This window comes from Hermetia illucens, chromosome 1, assembly GCF_905115235.1.
Source record: "Hermetia illucens chromosome 1, iHerIll2.2.curated.20191125, whole genome shotgun sequence".
NCBI classification, from domain to species: domain Eukaryota; kingdom Metazoa; phylum Arthropoda; class Insecta; order Diptera; family Stratiomyidae; genus Hermetia; species Hermetia illucens.
The window spans coordinates 161,164,518-161,192,300 of NC_051849.1; the positions used below are offsets into that span (position 1 = coordinate 161,164,518).

Genomic DNA, 27,783 nt, shown 5'->3' on the forward strand with positions numbered 1-27,783 from the left:
TTTGTAATCAAATCAAGATCGAACCTCATCTATATAAAATCCTCTGAATGAGGCATAGCGCATCCACCCATCTATACGCCATCAATGTCGGTTCATCGAAATTTACTTCAGATCTCACCAGGTCTTTCTGAGAAGCCTACATTCTTTCTCCTCGTCTACCAATTTCATTGTGGCCTACATCCCCTATTTTCTGCCCATAGGCATTCCTTTCAGTATTCGCAAGGTCCTCAGCGTTATACAGTGATATATTTCTGACTTACTTATTTCCATATATCATACATTGACGACAGAATAAGAAGCATTTGTCAAAAAAGAAATCGAACAAATTTCTATCAACTTAGGGCAACTGTACCAGGACCAGCCGCCAAAACAGGAGTGTGCTTGAATTTCAGTATCTAAAAAGGGGACGGTGACTAATAATATTAATTAGATTGCTGAGGGAGGAGTGTGGTAATGTTAATAAACGAGACAAGATAAAATACTAAACAATGGAAATCGCCAGAATATTCAGAATTTTACATTTGACTGCCAATGGTTTAATAAGGACAAACCAGCGCTTTTACATTGAAAACTATTGAAGAAAGAGGAATTTCAACGTAACAATTTATCTTTTCTGTCGTAAAAAAAGGAGCTATTGAGGTTTTCCGAACGTCAGACTACGAATTATGATTTGATTTATGAGAAATGGAAGTAAGAACTCATCAGTTCATTAGGGCCTCAAATTGGAAGAAGCTCCGAGGTTGCATTTTATCGTCGTGTCGTTTTGGGTATTAAGACTAATGACTGCCTTAATTTACATTCTATAATCCGTTCTCCCTCTTTCTCAATGGTTAATTTTCCATTTGGGTTAGAGATATTGAAGGACACAAAAGCAAATTCTTTACTCTTGTGTAGTTTGCCGAAACGATTATACCTACTGAAACGCTGAAACGATTATACATACTGAAATGACATTTGATGAAAAGATTGGCATATTGGACTCCCACGCGTGCAGTGAATGACATTGTTTTACGGAGGGTTTCGATACATGGAAAAGGGGGGAGTATTTTTTTTGACCACATATAGGCATACGGGGTTTCAAACGAAAGATCTTAATTAGTATCTTCCGAAAAAGTTGTGCATCATTTGTAACAGGGTGTGTGGGTTAGAAAAATTAGTGGCTTATAAAGGGGCCATTCTCAAAATCTACCGAGCCAAAAAATCATGGCGAGGCAAATAAAATTAATAAGAACATTTTCTAAAGAGTAGAACCGTTAAGTCGAAATTCCTCCAAGCCGAATTATTCTATAACTTTTTCGCCTTTCACTGTCTCACATTCCCGTCAATTTTCTATAGAAAATTCAACCTGTAAGTCGAAAATTCCTCTTAGTTGAACCATATTTTGTAATTTTGGGAAATATTTCACACATTTTTTAGTCGAAATCGACGAGTCGATTCCACGATACAAATCACAAATCTTTTTATATTTATGCACGTAGGCGTACATTCACAAAACAACGTCGAACATAAAAATTTCATCGAAAAAAGAAGATAACAGTGTGGCCTGCACTATTTCTTTCCACTTTGAGCCCAGTTTCTGTGCATGATCTGCACCACAGGCCCAGATTTTTTTCCTACGAATGGTTCAGTTTAGTGAGAGAAAACAATCTGCCCATAGGCCACCAATATTGGAGGAAGAGATTCTAGAATTGGCAAAAAGCTTGAATTGGCCTGCTTTCAGAGCCCGTGACGGTTGGCCACAGCTGATTCAAAAATAGAAATGGGATCTATGAAAAAATTATACCCGGAGAAAGTGCAGCAATCAAGAAGCGATTGTAGGATAATTCGACTACTGAAGGTAGAAAGGAACACATTATTTTTCACACGTGCTTACCAAACGACACTTTAGTGCTAAAAGGTGATAAATGTTTTAATCGAAAGCATAGCAAAAAAGGCTAACTTTTTTGATTATAGTCAACATGACTGGGTCAAACTAGTTGAAGGCTTCAATAATACAGAGAAGTAACAAGTTTCATCCTTATCGACGAATAATATCGTCAATTATATGACAAACAGACCTTCATGGATGACAGGGGATATTTCAACAAGTTTGTTGATAGGTAAGGATAAGAATATGTTGGGTAAAGTGCAGTACATGGGCATAATTTAAAATGCATCACCAGAAACGTAGTTTAAAGAAAGTTCTAGACCTTTTTGAAGAATCAAAAAGATTTTATGGGTACTGAATACGACACTTAAGTTGACAAAACTTGATTAGTTTTATTATTTTTAGTTGTTCAAAATTAGTATATTTAACTTATAGTTTCAACAACATTTATATTTTGGTTATTACATTTTAACTTTTCATTTTATTTATTTATAACAAAACTTTCTAATTCAATTTTTCAACTCTCTTCATAAAATTTTTTAAATGACATCAGGAATATATTTTTTATATTTTTTTTAATTCCCTTTTTTCAAAATCATGGCACACTTTACTCTGATCTTCCACTCCCGTGGCGTGCTACGCAAAGTGGATAGATCCGCGCCATCTATTCGCTCGCACTCGCAACATTCGAAATAAATTTCAAATGCTGCGAATCCTGCCGCGCCACATCACTCCGCCCCCAGATGAAACCTAGGGGTTTCAGCGACTGATCCCCGAACTTCGTTCGCCGTTAATCTGCAAAGCGGACACGACGTTGCTTCGGGGCGCACGCGGGTTTCAGCCTGGACAAAGAGACCGCCTTTTTGTGACCACCGATCTCGAGCTGGAAGAAATGTTCTCCCCGCTCGAGAACGCGGTACGGGCCCTCATATGGAGGCTGCAGCGGCTTCCGGACGGCATCCGTTCCGATCAGCACATGCGTGCATGTGTCCAGTTCCTTGGGCGAACAAGCAGGTATGGACGAGTGTCGAGTGGGTGGTGGCGCCTTGATGCGCCGGAGATTGTCCCTCAGCAGACGCACCAACCCCGACTCCGTGAGACCCGATCTCTTGTCGAAGACCGGATCGCTTGGGAGTCTTGGGTTCTCCCCGTAAACCAGCTCCGCGGGGCTGGCAGCAAATTCCTCTCGGCGGGTTGTACGAAGGCCGAGTAGGACGAGAGGCAAGACTTGCGTCCAGGACGGGTCGTCGCGTGCCATAATGGCGGCTTTCAGCGTCCGGTGCCAACGTTCCAACATCCCATTGGATTGTGGGTGGTATGCCGTAGTCCGCTGGCGTTTAAAACCAAGGAGTTTGCCTAACTCGGAGAAAAGGGTGGACTCAAATTGCATTCCCTGGTCAGTGATGACCACTGCAGGGACGCCAAAGCGAGGTATCCACTCTCGACAGAGGGCTTCAGCACATGATTGCGCCGTGATGTCTTTCAGAGGTATTGCCTCAGGCCACCGCGTGAACCTGTCGATGATTGTGAGGCAATACTTATAACCATGCGAGTCTCGCAAAGGCCCTATAATGTCGAGGTGTATGGTGTGGAAACGCTTGGTAGTGCGGGGAAATGAGCCCACTTCTTTCCTAACATGCCTGGAGACTTTACATTTTTGGCATGCGATGCACTCTCTGGCCCAGGAATTAATATCCTTGTTCATGGAGGGCCAGAAGTATTTTCCGGTGACTAACCGGTTTGTTGTCCTGATGCCGGGGTGCGCCAAGTCATGAACTGCGTGGAACACTTCCTTGCGAAATGTGGCCGGAATGTATGGCCGAGGTCCCTTTTCCGAGTCTTCGCAGCAGAGCGAGAGGTTTGAGCCGAAGATGGGCAACTCCCGAAATTTGTATTTGGGGTTGGACTTGAGGCTCTGAAGTGCTGCGTCATCCACTTGCGCCTTGGCAATAGCCGAGAAATCGAGTGAGGCGGGGATGTTAACTTCGGAGACACGAGACAAAGCGTCAGCAACAATGTTGTCCTTCCCGGACACGTGCTGGATGTCCGACGTAAACTGGCTTATGAAGCTCAGGTGTCGAAGCTGACGAGGGGACGCTTTGTCGGGCTTCTGTTTCAAAGCGAACGTGAGAGGCTTATGGTCCGTGAACACTGTGAACGGCCTGCCTTCTAGGGAGAAACGGAAGTATTTGATGGACAGGTATGCGGCGAGCAGTTCACGATCGTAGGTGCTGTAGTTCCGTTGAGCGGGATTCAACTGCTTCGAGAAGAAGCTCAACGGCTGCCAAACTTGGTCCACCTTTTGGTGAAGGGCAGCACCTACTGCGATGTCAGAGGCATCAACAAAAACGGCTAGGGGTGCATCTTGCAGAGGGAATGCCAAGAGTGTAGCGTCAGCCAGTTGTTGACGGGATTTGTCAAACGCGCAGATAGCCTCTTCAGACCACACGATCTCTCGTGTGTCCTTAGTTTTGGGGCCAGACAAGTACGCGTTCAAAATGGACTGGAAATGGGCGGCCTTGGGCAGGAAACGACGGTAGAAGTTTAGCATGCCCAAGAACCTCCTCAACTCCCTCACTGTCTTTGGACGCGGGAAGCTAGTTATCGCTTGCACCTTGTCTGGGTCGGGCTGTATTCCTTCAGGGGAAATAAAATGGCCGAGGAATCTCACCTGTTGTTGAAGGAATTTGCATTTCTCAACGTTTAGGACTAAACCGGCCTCAAGGAGACGTTGAAAAATGCACTCGAGATGGGCTAAGTGCTCAGACTCAGTGGAAGAAGCGACCAAAACATCATCCAAATATACGAAACAGAAATCGAGGTTTCGCAGGACTGAGTGAATGAACCTTTGAAAGGTTTGCGCCGCGTTGCACAATCCGAAAGTCATCCGGGTGAACTCGAAGTGTCCAAAGGGTGTGCATATTGCCGTCTTTGGAATGTCTTCAGGAGCTACTGGAATTTGGTGATAAGCCTTGGTTAAGTCCAAGGTCGAAAAGATGCGGCAATTCGCGAGGTGATGCGCAAAGTCGTGGATGAGTGGAATTGGATATCGGTCAGGAACAGTCTGTGCATTTAGCCTTCTGTAATCCCCACATGGGCGCCATTCGCCGTTTGGCTTAGGGACCATATGCAGTGGGGAAGACCAACAGCTGTTTGAGGGCCTGCAGATACCCTGTTGAACGAGTTGTTCAAACTCTTTCCGTGCAATTGCCAGTTTCTGAGATGGTAGAGGACGCACCTTCGAGAAGATCGGGGAACCAGTAGTGATAATGTGGTGCTGCACATTGTGCTTCACTGGTTTGGAGAGACTACAGTTGGTAGTAATCTGGCTGAACTTTTGGAGAAGTGCCCGAACACGAGAGTCGGTAATGTCTTCTAAAAGAACGGAAAGATTATTGCCTGGGTGAGATACCATATGTCCCGACGAATTAAGGTTGGTCGTGGAATCTATAAGAGACTTGTTTTGCAAGTCCACCAGCAATCCATAGTGACACAGGAAGTCTGCGCCTAGTATGGGGAAGCTGACATCCGCCAGGATGAAACGCCACGAAAACGTCCTACGCAAGCCAAGACTCACGTCCACTTGCCTATATCCGTAAGTATTGATGCGGGAGGAATTTGCTGCCGCCAGTTTGAGCGGTTGAGGGAAAAGTTGATGATGCTGGGGTACGGGAAGAACCGAAACCTCCGCACCCGTGTCGACGAGGTAGTTGCGCCTGCTGAGGGGGTCGAAAATAGTTAGGCGACGTGGTGCTGCGTTCTGGGTGGCCGCCGCCAAGACCCCCCGCGGACCTAGTTTTTTGCGGTAGGAGAGAATCTACACGGTAGCGTACATCTTGTCGCTTTATCCCCGAATCTGCGGTGGTACCAGCAAATCCCTGGGTCCGTGGACTGTCTTGACGACCTGCTACCTGATCGCCCTTTTCGGATGGCAGACCGCGAGCGTGCTCGCGATCTGGCGCCCGAACGCTGAGCGTCCAACGTCGCCCGCATCTCGGCCATACTGGCTGTTAATGCAGCAATCTCGCGCCTCAATTCACCCACCTCATCCGACGGTGGTTGAACGGCCGCCAAGGTTGGGCGTACGTACACCTCCTGAACCTGGTCGGCCGTCGCTGCCAGTTCCTCCAAGGAACCGGAGACGCAAGCGAGGATCGCCTGGGTGCCCTCCGGGAGCCGACGCAGCCAGAGCGACTTGATCAGGTCTTCGCCGATCTTACTCCCACCCAATTGCCTCATTTCACGAAGCAATTGGCTGGGAGTTCGATCACCTAAGGTTAAACCTGCCAGCAAGTGGTCTAATTTTGCCGACTCGCTTGCCGACAGGCGCCTGATCAACTCGCTCTTGAGCTGCACATACGATGTCGACTTCACCACATCGGACACCAGAAGTATGGACTCTTCGTCCAGGCCGACCACCGCGTAGTTGAAACGGGTAGCGTCCGATGTGATGCCGGACATTTGGAACTGTGCTTCCAAATGCACGAACCACAGTTCGGGGTTCCGCCGCCAAAACGGAGGAACGCGTACGGCGAGGGCGGTCACTTGCGGGTCCGATGGGCCTGCCGTGTCTTTATTGTCAAAAGACATCTTGTTTCACGAAAAGTACGAGATTGAGATGCAAACGCGGTGAGTTTATACTGAAACGCGGTGAACTTTACACCGACACGGCAGGCCGCACCCACAAATGCACGCACGAAACGAGAAAAAACGAAGCGGACGCTATCCAGCGCAGACCAAAAACACCACCAATGAGAATGGAGGACTCGCGATGCTAAACACCTGCACGCCGTCTCTTGCAGCGGTTTCAATTTTTTTTTTAACTGAATAAATATTATATATAAATGAATAACAATTTCACTTAAGTATACTTCTCGACAGCGGTGCTGGTCGAGTTTGTCGGCTGTAGCTGCGGCGTTGGCGGTGCCGGGGCCGTTCGTTTGTTGAAGACGGCGTTGATGTGAAGGCGGCGGCGGTGGTGGCGGCTTCTGCTGCAGCGACGGTGGCGGGGTCTTCGGTGTCTGCCTGATAGCAGTGATGCTGGTTGCGGCGACTGTGGACGGCAGCGGTGGCGGCGACGGGGACAGCCGTTTGCTGCTGTTGTTGATCGTTGTGACAATGATGACTAGTCCGGTGCGTGAAAGGTGTTGTGCAGGAGGGCGTGCGTACGGGAAGTCGCGTGAAAATCTACTTCTGGAGAGGGTCCGACGTGTGTCGCACAGTACACTGTGTAGAGAAGGTTTTCTCGCGTTTTTTCTTGCCTCTGCTCCGACTCGGGATGTGGAGATGCGACACGTTTTCGTGATGTTTACAACGGCACTCCACACTCAACTGTAGATGCGAACGCGTGAAAATCACTTGCCGTACGGTCTACTGATGTTCTTGATAGACTTCTCGGTGTTTGGAAGTTCTATTACTGCCGTGTTGCTCGGACGAATTTTGTCGTCAATAGAACTTCACTAATGGCGGCGATGGCGGATAATTTGTCGTTTTTTTACATATCGGGGTCACCAATTAAGTTGACAAAACTTGATTAGTTTTATTATTTTTAGTTGTTCAAAATTAGTATATTTAACTTATAGTTTCAACAACATTTATATTTTGGTTATTACATTTTAACTTTTCATTTTATTTATTTATAACAAAACTTTCTAATTCAATTTTTCAACTCTCTTCACAAAATTTTTTAAATGACATCAGGAATATATTTTTTATATTTTTTTTAATTCCCTTTTTTCAAAATCATGGCACACTTTACTCTGATCTTCCACTCCCGTGGCGTGCTACGCAAAGTGGATAGATCCGCGCCATCTATTCGCTCGCACTCGCAACATTCGAAATAAATTTCAAATGCTGCGAATCCTGCCGCGCCACAACACGGCTACCATTACAAACGGTGTGAAAGAACACAGACGACTACCGTTTCGTCCAGGGCAGAGGCAACCTCCACCCTGAGAGAGACAAAGATGAGGTAGATCTACCTTGGATAAAACCGCAATTGTGTGTGTTTAGAGATTTGGGTGTTAATTCAAAGGAGGGCTACGGACAAAAAAGAGGGAGGAAGTTTCTTTTCAATTGACTCAGAGCTCCCTCAACTCCAAATAAAAATTGTATTAAAAGTTTCGGGAAATTTGAGTGGGATGGCCATGAATATATTTCATTGCTTTTTTCCAACCCATGACAGAAAGCAACGAGAATCAAGCACTCTATTAGTAACTGAATATGATGTCGATGGTCCTCAGCTACTGAACTATGTCCAGATTGATGACAATGCGCAGCTGTCATTGATGACAATGCTCAATCAGATATTCTTAATGAACATAGATTTCTAGAAGACGACGATGAGAATAATGATGATAACGCTACAATAAAAGTGCCCGAAGAAAAAGTCGCCCATACCGTCGTAAATTTGTAAACAGCAATTTTGTTAATCGTGAATGTTGATAAAAGAGTGAACAGAAAAAAGCCGCTCTGAAAAAAATAAAGGATTACCTTGAGAAATTGAGAGATTTTCTGTTTTGTTATTAATAAATGAATTGTTTGCTTTCATTAGACTATTCGAATAACTTTGGCTTCGAATTACTTTTTGTGCTCATCTATGGTTTTTGTATTAAATATATGTATATATATAGTGCAGTGCCAGAGAATTATGAACACCGCTGATTTGAATGCACCTATGAAATGATACTGGAAAAAGTATCGTTATGTTTTCCTTTACGCTGAAATGTGTTGTTGAATAGAAATGTAATAGAGCCTCGTTGCGTGTCATGGTTTGTAGCATTTTCATAAATTAGTAAAACAGGCGATTTTTATTGTGAGAACATTTGCCATTCTAAAGATCAATTATTAAATCGATAGACTTTAATAGTTTTAAAGGTAAACGGCCTAAAAAATATCGGTTTTCTTCAAGGTGTGGTAAAATCATGCAATTGACAGTACGCGCAGAAAAGCTGGTATTCCAGCAGGAAAAAAGGAGATATTCTTGCTCCCGTTCGTGGTAAACACTATAATTATCGAGAAATGTCTTGATTAGAAGGGGTAAGTGTGAGTACAGTTTCTAAATATGCTAAAAATGTCCATGGAGGAAACAGCGACCAACCAAGTCTACGGTTGAACAGTAAGAGAAAATGCAAAATTTCACAAATAGGCGGAATTGTGGTTCGAAAATTTATGCAACACTGCAAAACAACTTTTAAGAAAGTCCACAAAAAATTTGAAGTTATGCTATGCCTTTTTGTCCATTTGAACATTGAAGCGTCGACGTGCTGAAACTTCGTCAAAAATCATGAAAAAGATTCATTCACATTGCACAAAGTAGTACAAAACATGTACTACAACTGACTGGCAAAATGTAGGCCTTGAATGAAAAGTAATTTCAAAGTATTGAATGAGTGGACTAACGTCCAGTTGGTTTCTGTTCAACGATAATGATGAGAGAAGTACCACCCTTCCTGCGTTCAAGTAACTGCTTAACACTCCCCGTCAGTGATGGTTTGGGGAGAGGTAGTGAGCAAAAACCCCGGAAACTTGCACTTTGTGGAAGACACCAAGAACCAGCAACAATATATATTTAAAGATCTTAAACGATGGTTTTCTGCCATCAAAACAGCGAATGGAGGCAAGTGCGAATTCTACACTCGTTATATAAGGCAATGTAGTCTGCCATGCCGCGAAATCCGTAAAGAGTTGCTTATCCAGACAAAACATCACCGCTCTTCGTTGGTCACCCAAGTCTTCTGATATTAACTCAATTGAAAATGGTTGGAATGTTTTAAAACAAACGGTCCATGAGAGGCAAAACCTTACGAAAATATTCGGAAAGTATGCCTGAAAAATCCACTTATTTCTCAATGCACTGAATCTTGTGCTCAGCGTATGCCGCGCAGAATTGAGAGCATAATTTAAAACAAAAGTGAATGGAGAAAATATTCATAACTTTTGGATAAAAACAGTTCAAAAAGCAACATATCAAAATTCTCTTAGTGTTCATAATTTGATGGCACTGCACTGTACATATACAGGGTGGGGCAGCATAACTTCCTTTTTTAAAATGCGCGCCACTCAGTTAGTTGATGTCATAGCGGAGCGCTAGTGGTTCGTTCAAGAGGGGATACTGTAAAGTTTTGTCCCGACACGGTTCAGTCGCCGTCATGCGTTGGAATAGTGAGGAGCGTGCCTTTGCCGTTGAGGTTTACTTTTCAAGCGGATGTTCGGTTATTGCAACACAGCGTGCATTTCGGGATCGCTTTAATTCAGCCCCGTTGGCTCCCGTCCCAGACCGCAAATCAATTGTTACATGGGTCACTACATTCAGACAAACTGCAAGTGCGACAAAAGGAAGAACTGGAGTCCCTCGGCTCCCCTGGTTTTTTGAGGAAAATGAGGTTACAGTGACAGTGAATTCGGACCGGTATGTAAACATGCTACAGATTTTTTTTCCCACGGCTAGAAAATTTGGATTTGGGGGACACTTGGTTCCAACAAGACGGTGCAACAGCACACACTTCAAGAGCATCGATGGCTGTTTTGAGGGAACACTTTCCAGAGCGCCTTATCTCAATTAGAGGCGATTTGGAATGGCCGTCACGCTCTCCCGATCTGTCCCCTTGTGATTTTTTTCTATGGGGTTTTTTGAAATCCCGTGTTTATGTGAACCGTCCAAGAACCCTACAAGATTTGAAGACCAACATCCAAGAAAAAATTGCCAACATAACACCTGCTATGCTAACAAGAGTCAGGACAAACGCCAGAAATCGGTTTACGCAATGTATGGAGAATGGGGGACGTCACCTAACAGATTTGATATTCAAAACAATGTAAATAAAAACTTTAGACATGTACGTACATTATAAAAAATAAATAAATATTTTCCGATGCATACAATAGTTTTTATTGAGTTTTGAAAAAAGGAAGTTATGCTGCCGCATCCTGTATGAGGTTGTGCATTTTCACTCCTTATTTCAACTTAGAGAGGTTTTACTGTACGGCCCTCTTAATTTCAAGCTAATACCATAAACTTGCGTTTATATAATCAATATAATATGGAGCACCATATTGGAAAGTTTGGTGGATATCCTAGTATTATTAACGAATTTAGATGAAAGTTTTCACTTCCGCCAAAAATTTCTGACCCTTAATACGGTTGCAGTGTCGCGTTGAAGTGAATGGTCGAGCAGATTCAATGCGTACGAGTTATGCACGCACATAAAAAATCTAAAAATTTTCGATTTGTTATCTTTCTCATCGTTGCCAGCTTACCCAAATTAAAAAAATGTCAAACATATTTAGTAGTATTTTTAAAATTTTCAAAAATGAACACAAACCTTATATACAAAAACGTCACCGATGATGCCCAAAAGGAAATGATCATTCCCACAGCGGCACATGTTCCTCCAATCAATGTTACTGTCCTATATGAATATTTAACAGAAAGAATGCTGGACAATGGACCTAAAATAAAATAGAAAAGTTCGCTGAGCAGTCTTTTTACGCATACCACGCTTTGTAGTTGAGGTAGTAGCTAGTAGCGGATCAAACATATTTTATTTCTCATTATTATTTTCTATGTTTGATGAAGTAGACAAAACAGAACACATCTTGCACGTTTATATTGCATGTACAGTTTGAAAACCCTTGATGATGTGGATGTATTGGTTCCATCATTTTACATATTGAGAAGATGTCAGTCACTCATTTTTTACCAGAAGCGCACATGTTTGGATTAGAAGAAGCATTTCTTACTTTTATTTACTTAATGCCAGACTGTATCCAATCATTCACATTTCTATCGCGTGTGCTACACCTGAATATGACATTAAAAAATGAAAGAAAGAAAAAAAAAGTTGTGGTGAGAAATGGATGACATGCTGTTATAGAATTGAGTTTCAATTTTGCGGGTTTTTTTCTCAACTAATAAAAGAAATAAATTATTATATTTATTAAAAATAATAAACAAAAAAACCACACACACTTGCTTTCCTTCTCTCTCCCTCTCTTTCTCGCAAACTAAAAAACAAATGCGGGTCAAGGCAGGTAACATTTGTTTTCTCTTCTCTTCGATTGTTAGAATTTTTTTCATAGGCATTTTATTAATTAAGAAGCTCACACTAAAGTTTCCACTTACAACTTGGCAGGATTTATTACCTAATGAACTGTACAGGAAGTAACACAATGCTGGAATCCATGCTGCTGTTGCTGGTGAAGCGTCAAATGCTTCCAAAAATTCGACGAATAGAACTCCAAAACTTTTAATTGTACCAGGAACTAAAATATTAACGACTGTTGACCCTAATAATATGAGCCATCCCCATCCACCGTCGGGAGGAACGAGATCATATTCTGGTTCGTGCACTTTACCGTGATGATTGTGGTGGTGAGAATGACTTTTGCGTGTTGAAACAACTGAAAAGAAAGAAAATTGGGGTTAAATATATTGATCTATCGAAATCTAAAATTAGGGAAAATAGTTAGCACGATCAGTGCCAGTGACAAAATCAACAGCCCTGGGGTGTGTTGGGAAATCCGAACATGGTTTCACAATGATAGGTAGGTAGGTATCAGTGGCCGCTCCGAGGACTCCAGCTGGCTCAGATCTTCAGAGCCAGCCCGTAGCATTCACCAAGAAAAGCAGCTCTCCCACCCTGGAGCTAGAAATCTCTCTGAGGTCCCCAAAGAATGGTTTACCCAGTGTCCATAGTCTGACTCTAGCTAGAGCTGGGCAATCGCAGTGAAAGTGCATAAGGTTCACTCCCCCCCTCCCCCCCTTCTGGCAAATGCGGATTGTAGGGTATGCCGAGCCTGGCGGCATAATCTCCTATGGACCAGTGCCCCGTGCAGACGGTCGTAATCTTGAATGCATTTGCACGCGTCTGGCACAGGAGCTCTCGTGATCGAGCCATGTTATAAGCGGGCCATGTTTCCTCATCCTATGAATCATATACACGACACAAACATCACCGTCAGTGCGCGAAATTTTTCACACGCAGGTGCAGAATGCTTCTCTTCCACCATACAAGCTCAAGCAATGCGGTAAATGAATCTCCTGCATGAAGTGTTCTTGATTAGTCCATAACACGTTATGATCACATCTGGAATGATGATCTTCGCGACCGATATAGCGTCGCATTTACCATCGGAAGTTGAGAAGAAACCACGTTCGATAGTACATTCATGTGATCCACACTTTGATGATAGCTCGTTAGGTAAAATTGGCCTGCCCAACTTACGATCGAAAGAAGTTGCGAATTCCATTCAAATAAGGCAACTGCCTTATTTAACAGTACAGAGTTAAGAAACTGAGACTGTAACACCAGCTGCAGAAAGGGGGCAACAGAAAGAATCAAAAAAACTTCTGCCAAAATGTCCCTTTTCGACATTGGAATATTCCAAAAAAGGGGTACTACTTTGTAGGGAATCGTGTGTTACAGGAGCGACTTCTGACTCAAGTTAAAACCTCACTCCATATTTAAGGCATGTTCGCCAAAATTACACATTCACGAAGAATTTACTCTTTCTACTTTTAATAAACGCACGGATTCAATGCCGTTGCTGGGATTTTTGATGGTAGCGGCGAATTTGCAAATTATTTATAGAAAAATTGAATTGAATACAAGGATACAGCTAGATTTTATCCACAACCAGACGATCGCGACTTCATTCAAGATCGCAATGATACACTAGGAGGCAATGTGATGAGCATTGCGTTCATCTATGATGATTACCCTGATTTGACTGAGATACTCATTAATAGCTAAGTCGATCGGCATCCGTACATCCAGTCACAAAACAAATTTGAACTGCAACCTTTTGAGACGACAGCCCAGCGCTCTAACCACTAAGCCATCCGGACTACATGCTATATAGGCGGCTTTAAAGTCGATGAAGATAGTGGAACTGATGGCCATATTCCAACAGTTTTTCCATCCCTTGCCGCAGAGAGAAAATCTGATCTGTTACTGATTTTCCTGAAGTGAAGTCTCTGGTATGGTCTGAGGGAGGTCTGGGCGTATAGGGCTATCCGGTCCAGCAAGATAGCAGAGAATATTTTAACATATAGATCGTACTAAGCAACGCCATACCTCTATAGTGTCTGCACTGAGCGATATACTCTTTTGTAGGTCATAACGCAGTTATTCGCTGCCCCAAGCCCTGAAACCGCTTAGTATATTTAACCAGCTCGCATGTAATTCCATCGGCTCTTGCCGACTAATAATTCTTGAGTCAATGAATCGCACGGACCATGTCTTCCATCCTGAGTTGTAGCAGTATTTGTCCGCCGTCCCCACGTAACTCGCTTCAATTTTCCCAAATGGTCAGAAATCAGATTCCTCTCTTTGTCCTAGCAGGATGAACATTAAGCTATACTCGTGTATGGCTTTATTCTGGTGATTTATTGGTAAAACTTCCGCATCTTGTGTGCTTGCTCTCTGTATTTTTCAAGTTCGCAAATATAGTGGTTCCCCGCGGCCTTTATTTTTCTGTCTCTGAAGTCGCTACTCCGCTCGACGGAATGATATCGTGATAAGTTTACACGTGTCCACCTTCTTTGAGATTCCTGCATTGTCCACTATGCAGCATTTTTCCATTCCGTTGCTAGCTTACAATCATCATCGACCCAGTCATTCTGACTTTTTCTAGGGTTGGGTCCAAATATATGCGTGGTCGTACCAATGATTACGATCTTGACAATCTTGTACGGCATTGCTAGTAGAATAACGGATAAAGGATGCAAGCCCTATATTGGGGCAGAGTATCGGCTAGTTGTTGAGCAGCTTTGGATCTATACAGGAAGTGCACGTTAAATGAAAATATGTGAATATCGCTTGCCATGTCCCTTTGTCCAGTCCAGTCCAGTGCTATACATAGGATCTGTATTATCAATTTGACTGAATAGCATTATCACGGAACAGGTGGTTTTAGCATAGCTGTATTTCCAGATTTTGGACAAATCAGTGAAAGCTGATTTACCACTATTAATGCGTCGAGTGACATTCAGTTTAGTGCCGCCGTTGAAAGAAACAAATTCATCAATTGGTGGCTGCTTTGGCCATTATTGCAAATACGAAGAGTACGATAACCAGTGAGACTTAGAATCTTGGTTTCATTGGTTTCATTGTTTCCATAAACTGAGAACCACTGGGCCAAGGTCAATGACTCGTTGAGAGAGCAAGCAGATATCACAGTGTTGTTGAGGTTTTTTGGAGACAAAGTTAGGGTCCAATTCCGGCGGACAAGCCAGTATAGAAAATGCCACGGAAAACTAATAACTAAGTAATATGTATATAATGAATGTAAGGAAAGTAATATATATATGTTGACTGAAGCCTTTGGGTTGTTAGGAAATAATTGCCCGAGAAGCTGAAGACTTTTAGTGGAACAAAAAGGCAATGATCAAAGAGTAGTTACTAAGGAATTCAGCATCTAGCCGCCCGATTCCGTGACACGAACCCCTATTGTAAGAAAGAACTGTAGACAACGTCTGAGAAAAGCAACTGAAGCTCTGGATCATCTACTTGTCCATATTGTGTGAAAAGATCCATTTAAAATGACGTCCTCACGTCGTAGATTAAGCCCCTCAACTCGGATTCACGGTAGGTGCGACTAGAAATGTTTTGCGATGAACAATGAAATCAGTTTTCTTATGTCTTATTTATGTTACATAATGTTGTTGGATATCTAGGCATGCAAAACCGATTGATTGCCGACCCAAAACCAAAATTTAGACTCTTTTCAACAGAAGGGATTCTTCATATTTGACTATTTTCTAGAAAACGTTAGGACGTCAAATACCAAGTGCCGAAGGTCAAACATGGAGGCGGATCCATGGCGGTACAGATTTTAGTTGTCCCACGACATCCTGGCAAACTAACAGAGAGAGCTAAGTTCTCTGGTCCGGCCGACAAAGATCGTACGTGAGGATGAGAATTGGCCAGGCATTCGACCTATGTATGCTAGCTGCCTGTCGATTTTTGGGCACTGGGCCCTACGTTGCTAGACTCTTGGTAGGTTAGATAGCTCAAATATGTTTCAATACGTTTTGTGACGACACTTGCAAACACAATTGTGTCGGAGCCTGTCTGAACTGGCAAGACACGTGTTACAAGTTTAGACACAGACACCGTTTTCAATTGTTTGTGGTTAGGTTATGTTGTCTATATTGCGTTGCTCATCCTTCACCCAGGTTTAAGAAAACCCCCAAGTGAGAAGGACTTTAACGGTAGTTAAAGCCAGAAGGTCGTTATTTTCTCAAAAAATTTAAGGTTGGATTTTGTATTTAAAGCACGTGCTTATCAACGAAACTTTTAACTGAGATTTCTATTAACTGTTTGTTAAAACTGTTATACCACAGATATACTGGAAACTACCTGCATCAGTGAGCAATAATTTGAAACATATTGCTCTAAGAAAAGACTCGATTGTATATGGACTAATGTTTATGGTCGTGGATGTAATGACTGCAGCCAAATACTATAGTTTGTTACCAGGGTCTATGCTATCTCACTCTCGCGACAAATTAGGCAACTATTAGATTTAGATGCGTGACAGATTAGCCTTCGACTCTAATCACGAAGAGTTGACTAGCCGATAACCACGTAAACCTCCTTCAATAACCTGTACAAACTCTTGACTTGCATCCCATCGAACATCTCTAGGAAATCGTTGACAGATTAGGGAACGCTATTTCACAAAAACAACTGGTCTATATACCGCCAATGAGTAAGAGTTGACGAGACTTCAAATGGATTTTATTTTCTGGCTTATGGCTCTATTCTTCAGCGCTCTCGCATACTTGTTAATTAATTTCAGTTTTGTTAAAGTTCTTGGTTCGATTTTAAAAGAGTGAGCACGTTTCTTTTCTGCTCAAAAATGTGGACGAAAATGACAAAAAAGAATATGGCTGCTTTATGAAAACTTTTTTCAAAAATTAGAATTACACATCTTATTCTATATAAATCAACCAACAACATCAAACCGCACTGGTCAAACACAAACACGAAGAAGAATAAGGATAGGAGAATACAACTTTGAGACCGTTGACAATTTCTCCTATCTAGGGTCGAAAATCACAACCGATAACAACTCCGATGATGAAATCCGCGCACGGTTGTTGTCAGCCAACACAGCCTATTTCAGCTTACGAAGACTGTTCCGCTCGAAACGTCTCACCATAGGGTCAAAGCTCTTACTGTACAAGACTATCATCTTGCCAGTCCTCATGTATTCCTCGGAAACTTGGGTTCTTAGCAAGAAAAATTGCGAACTCTTGGCCGCGTTCGAGAGAAGAATCCTCCGAAGAATTTTTGGCCCCCTACATGAGGATGGACGATTCCTTAGCCTACACAATGACGAAATCTATGAGCGATACCATGACCGTCCAGCTGTGGATAAAATCCGGCTCAATAGGTTACGGTGGGCGGGTCACTTAATCCGTATGGATGAGGATGATCCCACCCGGAAAGTCTATAAGGGCAATAAGACGAGGCAGAACCTGCCTAAGATGGAGCGATGGCGTGGGTCAGGACGCCAGACAGCTTTTAGGGATATCGAATTGGTGGACCTCGGCGCAAAACCGGGATGTCTGGAGTTCCTTATTAAGGCAGGCCTAGACCGGATATCGGTTGTTGCGCCGTTGATGATGATGATTCTATATAAAATATGCTATAAAATCTTATATAAACATAATATAAAGATCAAAAATACATGCACACCCAACGATAAAAAACCGCAATCGAAAAAATTTTCAAATTTGATTATCTCTTTGTTGAGGATTCTGGAAAGTTCACAAATGTTTTAGGGATTCTTCAAAGTCTTGAATTTGCACAGAAGCGACTGCTTCGACCTATTATAAGATTGTTAGTAATAGTGAAATTTTTACTAAATTTGGTAGGACTATGCTTTATGCTGTACCCTATATTGCTGCATTTCGTGATTCTAGGATAAACTTAAGCCTCCTTAAGTTTTCCTGCCAATTACTAAAAATTATAGTAATGTACTATTGTTAACTTTATTTGAACAGATATGGGTATGGGTATGGTACATTGGCAGACTCCTGATTTTTTTTCAGATTTTTCGGTTGGGTAGTTTCTGAGAATGGATTCGTTAAAGAAATTATCAATTTCAACCTCCTGCATTTCCTACCTTTCCAACAACTATCAAAATTAAGACCGGCTTCGGAAAGTACTAACCGAGATCTTTCATTTGATACCCCACATGACTACATTTGATGAAAAAAAATTGCGCCCCTTTTTACATGTATGGGGACCCCCCTTAAATTTGATACAAAAGGATGTAATTCACTGTATACGTGAGAGTTCTTCACAGTTCCAACCTTTCTACAAAATTTGGTGTCAATCACTATAACTGTCTCGGAGAAAAATGTGTGTAGCGGACAGGCAGACGCACAGACAGATAGACGAAGCAAACGATATGAAAGATATGCAGAAAATTGTATCCTCCAACCTATTAGGCATTATATTTTCCACGTGCCGAACTATTCCTTACGGATTTTGAGGGACTATCTGAGAAACCGCTCCCTGCTCTATAAAACACTAGAGGGTCACATGAGGATGGAGGTCAGGTCGGGGGTAGCACAGGGATTTATCCTAGTTCCGGACCTCTGGAACGCTACCTATGATAGTCTACTTAAAGTCGATATTTCAGAAGAGTCGCGCCTGGGCGGCTATGCAGATGATGTCGCGACGCTTGTTGCTGGACGCTTTGTCGAACAGGTGCAAAGCAGACTCGGCATATTGATGCTATGGGTAAGCGGATGGATGACTAAGATGACAAAGATGAGCTTTTTTGAGCAGATCAAAGTAGCAGAGAATGAGGCTGCAGCTGGAGTTTTGGCGTTAAGTATGCTGATGAGTCTGTCTGCTCTACGGCGCAGAGGTATGGGCTGACGCTGTTGGCAAGGAGGTATATTGTAAACGTCACGCGCAAGTACAGAGACAAGGAGGTTTGCGGGTGGTATATGCGTACCGCACTGTCTCTGAACCGGCCGTGTTGCTGATCGCCGGAGTGATCCCCGTTGCCTTTCTTGCTAAGGAGCGTCAAGCCATATACAAGCGCAAGGGAGATGAGCCAAGGGAAGACCGGCAACACACCCTAGACGAGTGGCAGCTCTCTTGACAAAATGAAACTAGAGGCAGATGGACTGCGCGGCTCATCGGCAACTTAGGTGCGTGACTGAATAGGAGGCATGATGAGACTGATTATTTCTTTACCCAATTTTTAAGTGACCATGGAGGTTTTCAGTCTTACCTGGGTTTTCCAATGGAGTTGTGGATGGCGTCCATCACACTTTTTTTTCTAGAGGAGGGTGGGATGGGGTTCGTCAGTAGCTTTTCTCAAACACAGGGAATCTCTCTCCAGACAACATTGTCGAAGAGATGCTGAGGAGTGCTGACAGGTGGAACCATGTTGCCCATTACCTTCGGGTCCTTCTCTTTGTTAAGAAGATAGACCCCACCAGTAGAGGAGCCGGATGGCAGGGGGTTCCTTGAATTGACAGTTCCTTTCCTCCTGTCCCCTCCCGTTGGTGAAAGGAAATCCCTGATTTGAAGGCTCCACAAGGCGCGAAGGGGAGAGTTCGGGGACTAGCCCGGAGTAATGTGACAAACGTTTCCAGGCTACCTCTCTGACGATGAGGAGGTGTTTAGTTGGCAGTCCGACGACGTACCCAACCGGGTGTCCAACACTGTGGGCGTAAATGCATTCACCTACCCTACCCCAAAAAAAAACTGTTAGACATTCACCCTAAGTGATGGTGTGGCGATGCATTTATAAACATAAAACTGAGTCGATTTAATGTTAGAGGGCACAATAAATGCAGAAAAGTACAAACACATCTTTCACAACTTACTAGATGCAAGTCCGTTTGGAGTTAGTATCAGAAAAATAAGGTTTTTTTCTTTCAAGAGGATTCGGTGCCTTGTCATCAGGCCCGTTCTGTAAGTAACAACGAACGTCCTTATTATCGCATAAACTTTTTTAAGTTGAATAAATTATTCTTTAACATTAGATCAAAAAATATAAGGAAGATCTAGGGATTATCTCTTTGCATTGGCCAGGCAATATCCCAGACTTCAATCTAATCGAACATGTTTGGGCCAAATCACAGCTAAAATACGAATGCGAGAAGATAACAACCATGGCTGAGCTTAAGGAAACAATTGAAAAAACTTGGTATGATGGAATTGCGGATGAATATTTGAGTGGTTTATATACCTTCATGCCCAAAAGAGTGAAGAGTGTCATTAAAGACAAAGGTGGCGCAACAAAATGCTAAGCAATATTTTAAATTAGCAAGCAATATTAAAGTGTTTCTTTTCCAAAAAATCATACTTTCCTTTATGCTCAATAAGTTATTAAGAATATCAAAATATCCATCTATGCATTCAGGTCTACGCTACCCACCCATAATTGTTACTAAGGAAGTGGATTGTCTGACATGCCATTGCCTCTGACAGAATTTTAATCCATTTTATCTAATTTTATCTAATTTATATAGATTATCACTAGGAAATGCCGCTGGCCTATTTTAACAATGAATTTCCAAACATAAGCTAGTTCAGGACAACTACACAAAAAAAAAATATTAGTGTGAAATTATTGACGAATTAGGATGAGTTCAGTGTCCGTTTTGAAAAAGAACGTCCATTTTGCATGATATCCAATCTCTTTTCCGGGCCTTATTTTTCCAATCCCAGTAAAGTGTAGTAGAACTGCACAATTTTATGATAAGCTATGATGACACCAGACATTCTGCAAAGTCGGGAGTACTGACAAGCTGCTCTTTATCAGCGCGAATTGCGCAAGCAAAACTCGCAACTGATATAGGGTCACATTAATTTGAATCAAAAGCGGCTGATTGTCTGTTAGAAAACCCAGAATAATACTTCCCAAACTCGCATGATGTCATTGATATGAGTAATATAATTTTATACGGTTTTCGGTAGAATCTCGTTTGAATATTTCCCTGTTGTTTTCCCACAATGATGGGCGTAAAGAATTTGAAACAGATCTCTTAGAATTTAATACAGTTTGCAGATTGTAAACAAAATTGTTTGTTAATCATAAATTGTCACGTATTGTTTGAATATAAAAAGCTTAATAAGAGTGGATTAAAGTACAGTCATCTCAGCGATTCAATATCTTTATTTGCTTTTTGGAGGTAGAATGTTTATCTGGGCAAACCATTTTTGTTTACATATTTCACAGTGCATATATATTTATGTTCTGTTTGATTTTTAGGGAGAAAGCAAGCACTTTTCGGTTAGTATTAAGTATATAACAAGTACAACTAATGAGGTATTAAAATTCAGGAAATTTTTATTATTCAGTCTTCTATTTTTCAGCAAATGTCGAATGGGCTTATTTTGGGAAAATGATAACAGAAATCTGTCATTCAATTCCCTCTCATTATTACATCATTATTCAAAAGAAGAAATTCCCCTTTTTGGTTATATTAGGTGGAGAATTCAATTTCCATGTTTTTGTAGGTTTTTTGAGAACATGAAACTCTATAAATTTTATTCTACACTTTCATTAAAAACAATTTCAATATTTAATAACAAGGGTTTCCCGGAGACTAGACAACTTATGGATTTCATCGTAAAAAAGTTTTCTGGTTTGGAGGAGTTTTATTCATTGAGGCATTTTTCAATGGCTTGGCAATTCTGAAAGTACTGTGTCGCCAGACCGCCAGCGATGTTTGGAGAGGCGGGTGGAGCAGGACCTCCCATTTGAACTCTTATAGCGTGCCTTTGACTGGTTTTGCGACGTGCGGTCTTGGGTTGTCAGGGAGGAGAATCAATTTGCATGTCAGCTCGCCCATTCCGGTCTCTTTAGTTGGAGCTTACAGTGGATATTGGGCTTCGTCACGGAAATTGTGGGCTCTCTAGGGTTTACCTACGGCGAAGAAATGCCTTCCTTTGTGCACCTATCCAGATTTGGGAAGTTGTTTTTCTTTGTTCTTTGTGGCATTCTAACAATCCATAGGGTACTTATATAGTTTGCAATCTAAGGGTGTTGCTGCCTGAAGTTCTTCACCTTCGAACTTTTTTGGCTGTCCTGGTCGGTCCTCGTCATTGACATCGAAATTACGCTGGAAGCGTTCTTGACAAGTTCTCATTGCAAATGCATTATCGTCGTAAGCTTTTTCGAGCCTTTGATGAGCCTCAGTGGCTTTTTTTGGGATGGAAAAAGAAAAACAAACCTACCAGCAAATGAAGTTTTCCTGGTACACAATAAAATAATAGGATAAAACTCATTAGATAAAAAATTCTTTTATTTCCACAAAATAAAGAGGCGGAAAAAACGCGGAAATTAAGTTCTACAACTAATATATATATTGTATTTCTGTTTCCTTCCATATTATGAGGTTTTCTAGAATTCCTTCTTCCAGTGTACGGAAACTCCCTCAACCTTCTATTAAGCGTGAACAGGAAAAATTTGCTTCTTCGCCTACTAAAATATATGCCAACTCTTGTTTCATGATCCATGCTAATAAAAAAAAATAATCCTTTTCGCATAAAACTTGGATTAAACAAGTGCCGAACCCAAGTCATCCACAAGGATTGATGACCTTCACATTCAAGCTATAGCCCAGACAGCTCTGGCAGCTGTCTTGTCCGTAGTACTCGACGAATTTTCCCACTAACCTATCATCGGCCATCACCACTAGAGCCCATATATATTTCAAGTAGGTATGATTGTCCAAGTCCAACTGCTTGGCACTCAGTATACCATAAGTGTAAGGTAAAATACGGCCTCTGCCAAGATTGCGACAAGTCGGAACTAATAAAAAAAATCTAATCAACGTGATAACAAAATAAATTTACTATTCAGAATTAAAAAATGGATAGAAGAATTCAACCCTAATAAAATGCGTAGCCGGTTCGAGAATTGGTATTGAAAGAAAGATAGCCTTAGTCCATCTGCTTCGAGGAATGAATTTTATAGACCTGCTTCATTAGAATCTATGGCAACTCTTTAGCAGATTCGTATAAGAGGCGGATGAAATGAAGAGAGAAAATGAACCTCATGTTATCACAATGGCGGTGCATAGAATATCATATTGCCCTTGTTGCACAAAAGATTCATCAAGCATTTTCTGCATGGCTACGCGACTAGACAGCGGGTAACAAATTAGGACCGCTTTTACCATTCGTAGCGATGCAATTCCGGCTGTCATCAGGGAACGTATACGGTTTGAGTTCATCGTAGAAGCTGGTCAATGAAGGCAGAAGCGGTAGCATGAGCACTACACTGCGGGCAACAGGTTAGATATTCTCCGAAGCTCGTTTCTTTATTATCATGCTGAAGGATGAACTTCAAAGAGCGTGTTAGAATTTTCTGAAATGAAGTCTGGTCTGTAGTGGATGTGCAATTTTTAGTATGTACAAGGAATCTACCAGTATACGTCTTCTGTTGGCATACACTACAAATCAGGTCAACAATCGATTATTTGTCAATCAAACTTCTACGCATTCATAACGTCCGTTATTAAGACAATACGCGCTCCTCGAGACCAACAATGGATACGCCTCCGAATTCATTATCGACTTGGTAGTTATAGAACAGGCAATTACAGGTCAAAGAAATCTCCTTAGTTACTATATTGATTACGTTAAGGCTTTCGACGGTATTGTGCATACCTGGTTAATTGATATCCTACTAATAACGTTTTTGACGACAGGACAACAGGATTGGCCTCAGAGCCAATCCGCATATGAAGAGGCATTCTCCAACGGGAATTCATAGGGACTCTGAGTCACCGTATTGAATGATGGTTGGTGAGCATATGACTTGCCATTCAATTATGGCCAACGTGCTAAGTGGGGACTGACACGCTTCATGCTCTGAATGTACTTAGATGACATCAAATTTTATACTGGTACGGTTGACAGTCTTAGAAGTCTGTTGCGTATTGTTCACATAATCAGCCGTAATATCCAGGTGGAATTTGGTTTAGACAAGTGTCGTGTCCAAGTTATTCGCAAAGGTGAGCCGTATACCTCCATATATAAGCTATGATCAAAGCAGACTTCTATGTGGCACAAGAATTCAAAAATTCATCAAAAGGTTTGGTGTACATATCGTAAGCTCGAACATGGGGTTCCACAAAAATTAACGCTTCTAAATTGCATATTAATCAAAGTTTGTGTGAATTCTGCAAATGAAAAAATTAAAGAAAAACTTCTGATTCATGTTCGGTATATACATATATGGTTGGTACGTATATACATCATAGCGTCATGGATGCCGATTGCTGATATTTCGGCATCTTTGAATTAAATTCCCTCGACGACAATCTTTGTTCCGTGTAAAATGTATGATATCATGAAAAACATTCAATCATCGAAGACCTTCCCCAAAGATATGATTTGCGACACAATCAAAAATCGGTCAATTGTTTAATGGTCATTTTTGTGTATTAAAACAATTTTTTTGCAATTTTGTTATAAGATAATTTGAACTGATAAATTCAATTAGTTTTATTACAATTAACTAGTTTTGTTATATAGCAACGCTGAATATGAGACAGTATCTATTTGTGATAAGGTTAAGTGCTATATTTGTTATCTTTATTGTTAATTTGCGTGCCATTGCGGAGTGATTACTCTAAGCACGCATTGCAGAAATGCCCACAAAACTCAATTCTTCTGTCACCATTGCAAGACAATGCTAATAAATATTAAAAATATCAAAACGATAACGAATTTTCTTGTGCGAACGTTCGGTTGGTTATGAGATCATTGTATGATTTTGAAGATATCTATGCCGAATTGCAAAGTCGAAGTCCTACAAGGAATATATTCAGAAATCAAACTCTGAAAGTAATGGGAGAGTGACAAATGTTTAAGATTAGGATTGGATGGCAAACGCGTCAACGGATCCAAAACAGACTCCATGTGACTAGAAGCTCTTTTGTAAATGTAGAGATAACAGCTTTAATATGGATGATTTGAAAGCCACAGCAGTTAGGGCGTAGATGAAGAAAGTATAACCAATCACTTGTTGCTAAGCGCTAATCAAAAAGAGAGTAGCCAAAACTCAGATAAATTATGGGAATCTTCCGATTTGATGATAGAGTCAGCTATCGTAACTCAACAGTATGGCACAGACTATCTTTTTTTTAGTCTTTATCCCATTCAATTGCGGGTGCCTTGTCAAAATGTGCGCCAGGTTTCGGTAAAGAAATTAGTCTGAGTGGAGTCGAGGCATTTTTAAATCATCGTCGAAGTATCGAGGTACGGTTTCAGTCGGTTGGATTATCTTCCTATCACTTGGATAGTTAGGCCAATCCTAGCTAGCCAGTTAATATCAGCGTGGATGACATGGTCTACTCAAGCAAAGTGTTCATTGGATGTACGAGCAATTGGCCGTAGTCGCGGTTGTAGACTTACCCATCTACATATGCGACAAATGCGCGTAGTAAAATAAAAGAATGCAGACAGAGAAACAAAGCGTCAAAAAAATGCATGATGATATTACTGACGAAAAGGGGAAAACTGAATAGTCTTCGCCTCCAGAGATGAGGGGAATAACTCTTCAATTTTTCGAAGAAAAAATATCTGGGGGTCATATTAGATAAGAAAATTGCATAGGCAAAGATGAAACACAGAGCATTGAAAGCGTAATTGCGAAACTGATTCTCGAGTAGAATATATAAAGCTCTCCTTGAACCTAAAGAAAACGAGGATGAAACAGATCTATACGTGGCAGAATCTACTGATGAGATATTTCTATACCGATAGCTTGAAAATACAATAGGATTCTGGAGCACTCAAAAACACTTCTGAAGCAAGAGTCTATCTTTCGGATAAAAAGGAGAATTGGACTTTCTCTTGGGAAAATAAACAAAGGTCATATGCCTTGTGAGTTGGGGTTTAAGAAAACAGCCAAAGTCTTTACTGCAAAGGGATCGAAATTCGTAGGCTAACAGCTTCCAAATTACGAAATTTTACTGATACCGAAACGTCAGCGCCTTTGGTAGGGATCGCTCTCACGGCTACGATTTTTAGCTATCGAAGACGGAATATGATTTGATGATGGTTTCTGCAATATGCACACGATCTTTGACAACAGTATTAAGAACTCCAAGTAGGTCAATGTAGTGTGCGCCGAGCCAAAAAGGAGCTTGTTATTGCACTGATCAGGGGAGCGGAGTTTGCCGCAGAAAGCAATGATTTCAATAGAAAGAACTTGCAAGTAGTCGCAAATCTTTCGATGGTCCTGTAAAAAACGTTTACGGTCGAATTCTCATCCACAATGACAAGGGTTTGAAGAGGTGGAAGGTTCTCAACGGTATCACATCTAGTACAGTTCCGCCTCTTGAAATGGCTAGTCACCGTAACATGCGGATACGGACGGTTCCTCCAAACAGAAGGGAAATGATCTTCACCATGCACTCAAACGGAGTAAGGCCGCTTCGCTCGACGAAAATTTGATGATCGACATATAGCAGGCTGATTTAAGCTCTAGTTTCTCTTGCACTGACCACATCAACACCGACGGATCATTTTGGAACAGTACGCGGAGTTTATATTTTCGCTTCGACTGCTTTTTATCGATTTTGAGAAAGCTTTCGAAAGCGTGAACAGGGAGTTTATCTGGCACGCTCTACATAGGAAGGGCATTCCGGATAAACTAATAGCGACATATGATGGCGCAAAATGTTATGTCTGCATTGAGGTAAATTTTCATAGGAATTTGAGGTCCCGAGCGTAGTCCGCCAGGGCTGCATTTTGTTACCGATATCATTTCTTTTTGTTCATGCTGTCTTGTTCGGAGGATGTTGAGAAGTTAAATGGATTATGGCATTTTTCTCAGATATCTCGACTATGTCGATCTGTTTACTCGCTCACCCGGTCATGGACCTTGGTCAAATGGCTCTACCGATGGTGGATAGGTCATTCATTAAGGAGGGGTGACAACTCCCCCCCCGACGGGTGAGTCGTCACAAGAGCACTTGGCACAAAACAGTAGGAGAAGAGTCCGAGGGCCTCGGGACGTCCTGGGGGGAATCGAAGCGCACTTTGAACCATTACTTTAGAATTAAATAACGACGGGTAGAATGTTTGATACTGTAGAATAAATGATTCAACTGAAAAAAGATGATACTGAGCGTAAGAATGACCAAATAATTATGATGAACAAGAATATTGTTATCACGATAATGTTAAAGGGTAAATAGTAAACATTTAAAATTTAAAGTGGTGCATCACATCCTCCATCATACAGATAAACAGCTTATTCGCAAAAAACGGGTATAGATTATTAAGCTCATCAACACCTTATCGGATAGAAGGAAAACTGAAGGTCGTGACACATAAAATCTTTTTGCGCTTACCCAAGAATTATTCACCTCGTACATGTGTACATACTCCTATCTCATAACAATGTAAAATCTCTGGAAATTCTTGAAAGATACATCTGAACAATCAACATGAAATGCAATTAGCAGAGTAACTATAAATGAATGAGTAAAGTTCCGTTGAATTTAATCATTGAATCAAAGATAAATGTTGACAAGTTATTGATCGGTTTCTATCTTCTTTGTCATGGAAACCTCGGATTGATCTAGTTGTAATCAGTATTCACTGGCATACTTGCATTCTGATATGTTTGTAGGTCATGACATAAAATCTTGGAAATCTTTCATTGTGATATTTGCTAGTGACAATGATATTCGTTGTTAAGTGGTTCTTGATAAATTATTGTATTGTAGGTCATATTTACTGAGTGATTTAGTTGACATTATAAAAACTGTAATGATCGTTTTGCAGATGACGATGCGTATCTTCATTGTATTCTCTTTTTCAAGCCAAGCGTTACTAGTTGAAATATTTAGAGAATTTCCTGTCTAACTTATGAGATTAGATTTAGAACACATCTTTAAGTCCCCAGGT

The 27,783-nt window shown here is 41.5% G+C and overlaps 1 protein-coding gene across 2 annotated transcripts in view; it reads right to left on the reverse strand.

Annotated features, from left to right (window-relative positions):
* The window catches only part of LOC119650414 (monocarboxylate transporter 13), a 110,160-nt gene that overhangs the window by 13,786 nt on the left and 68,591 nt on the right, over positions 1-27,783 (reverse strand). For both annotated transcript variants that reach the window (XM_038053216.1, XM_038053207.1), the window contains exons 3-4: positions 12,011-12,268; positions 11,191-11,317 (exon numbers count right to left, since the gene is read on the reverse strand). In XM_038053216.1, coding sequence (XP_037909144.1) covers positions 11,191-11,317; positions 12,011-12,268 — 385 coding nt within the window. The remainder of the gene's footprint in view (positions 1-11,190; positions 11,318-12,010; positions 12,269-27,783) is intronic.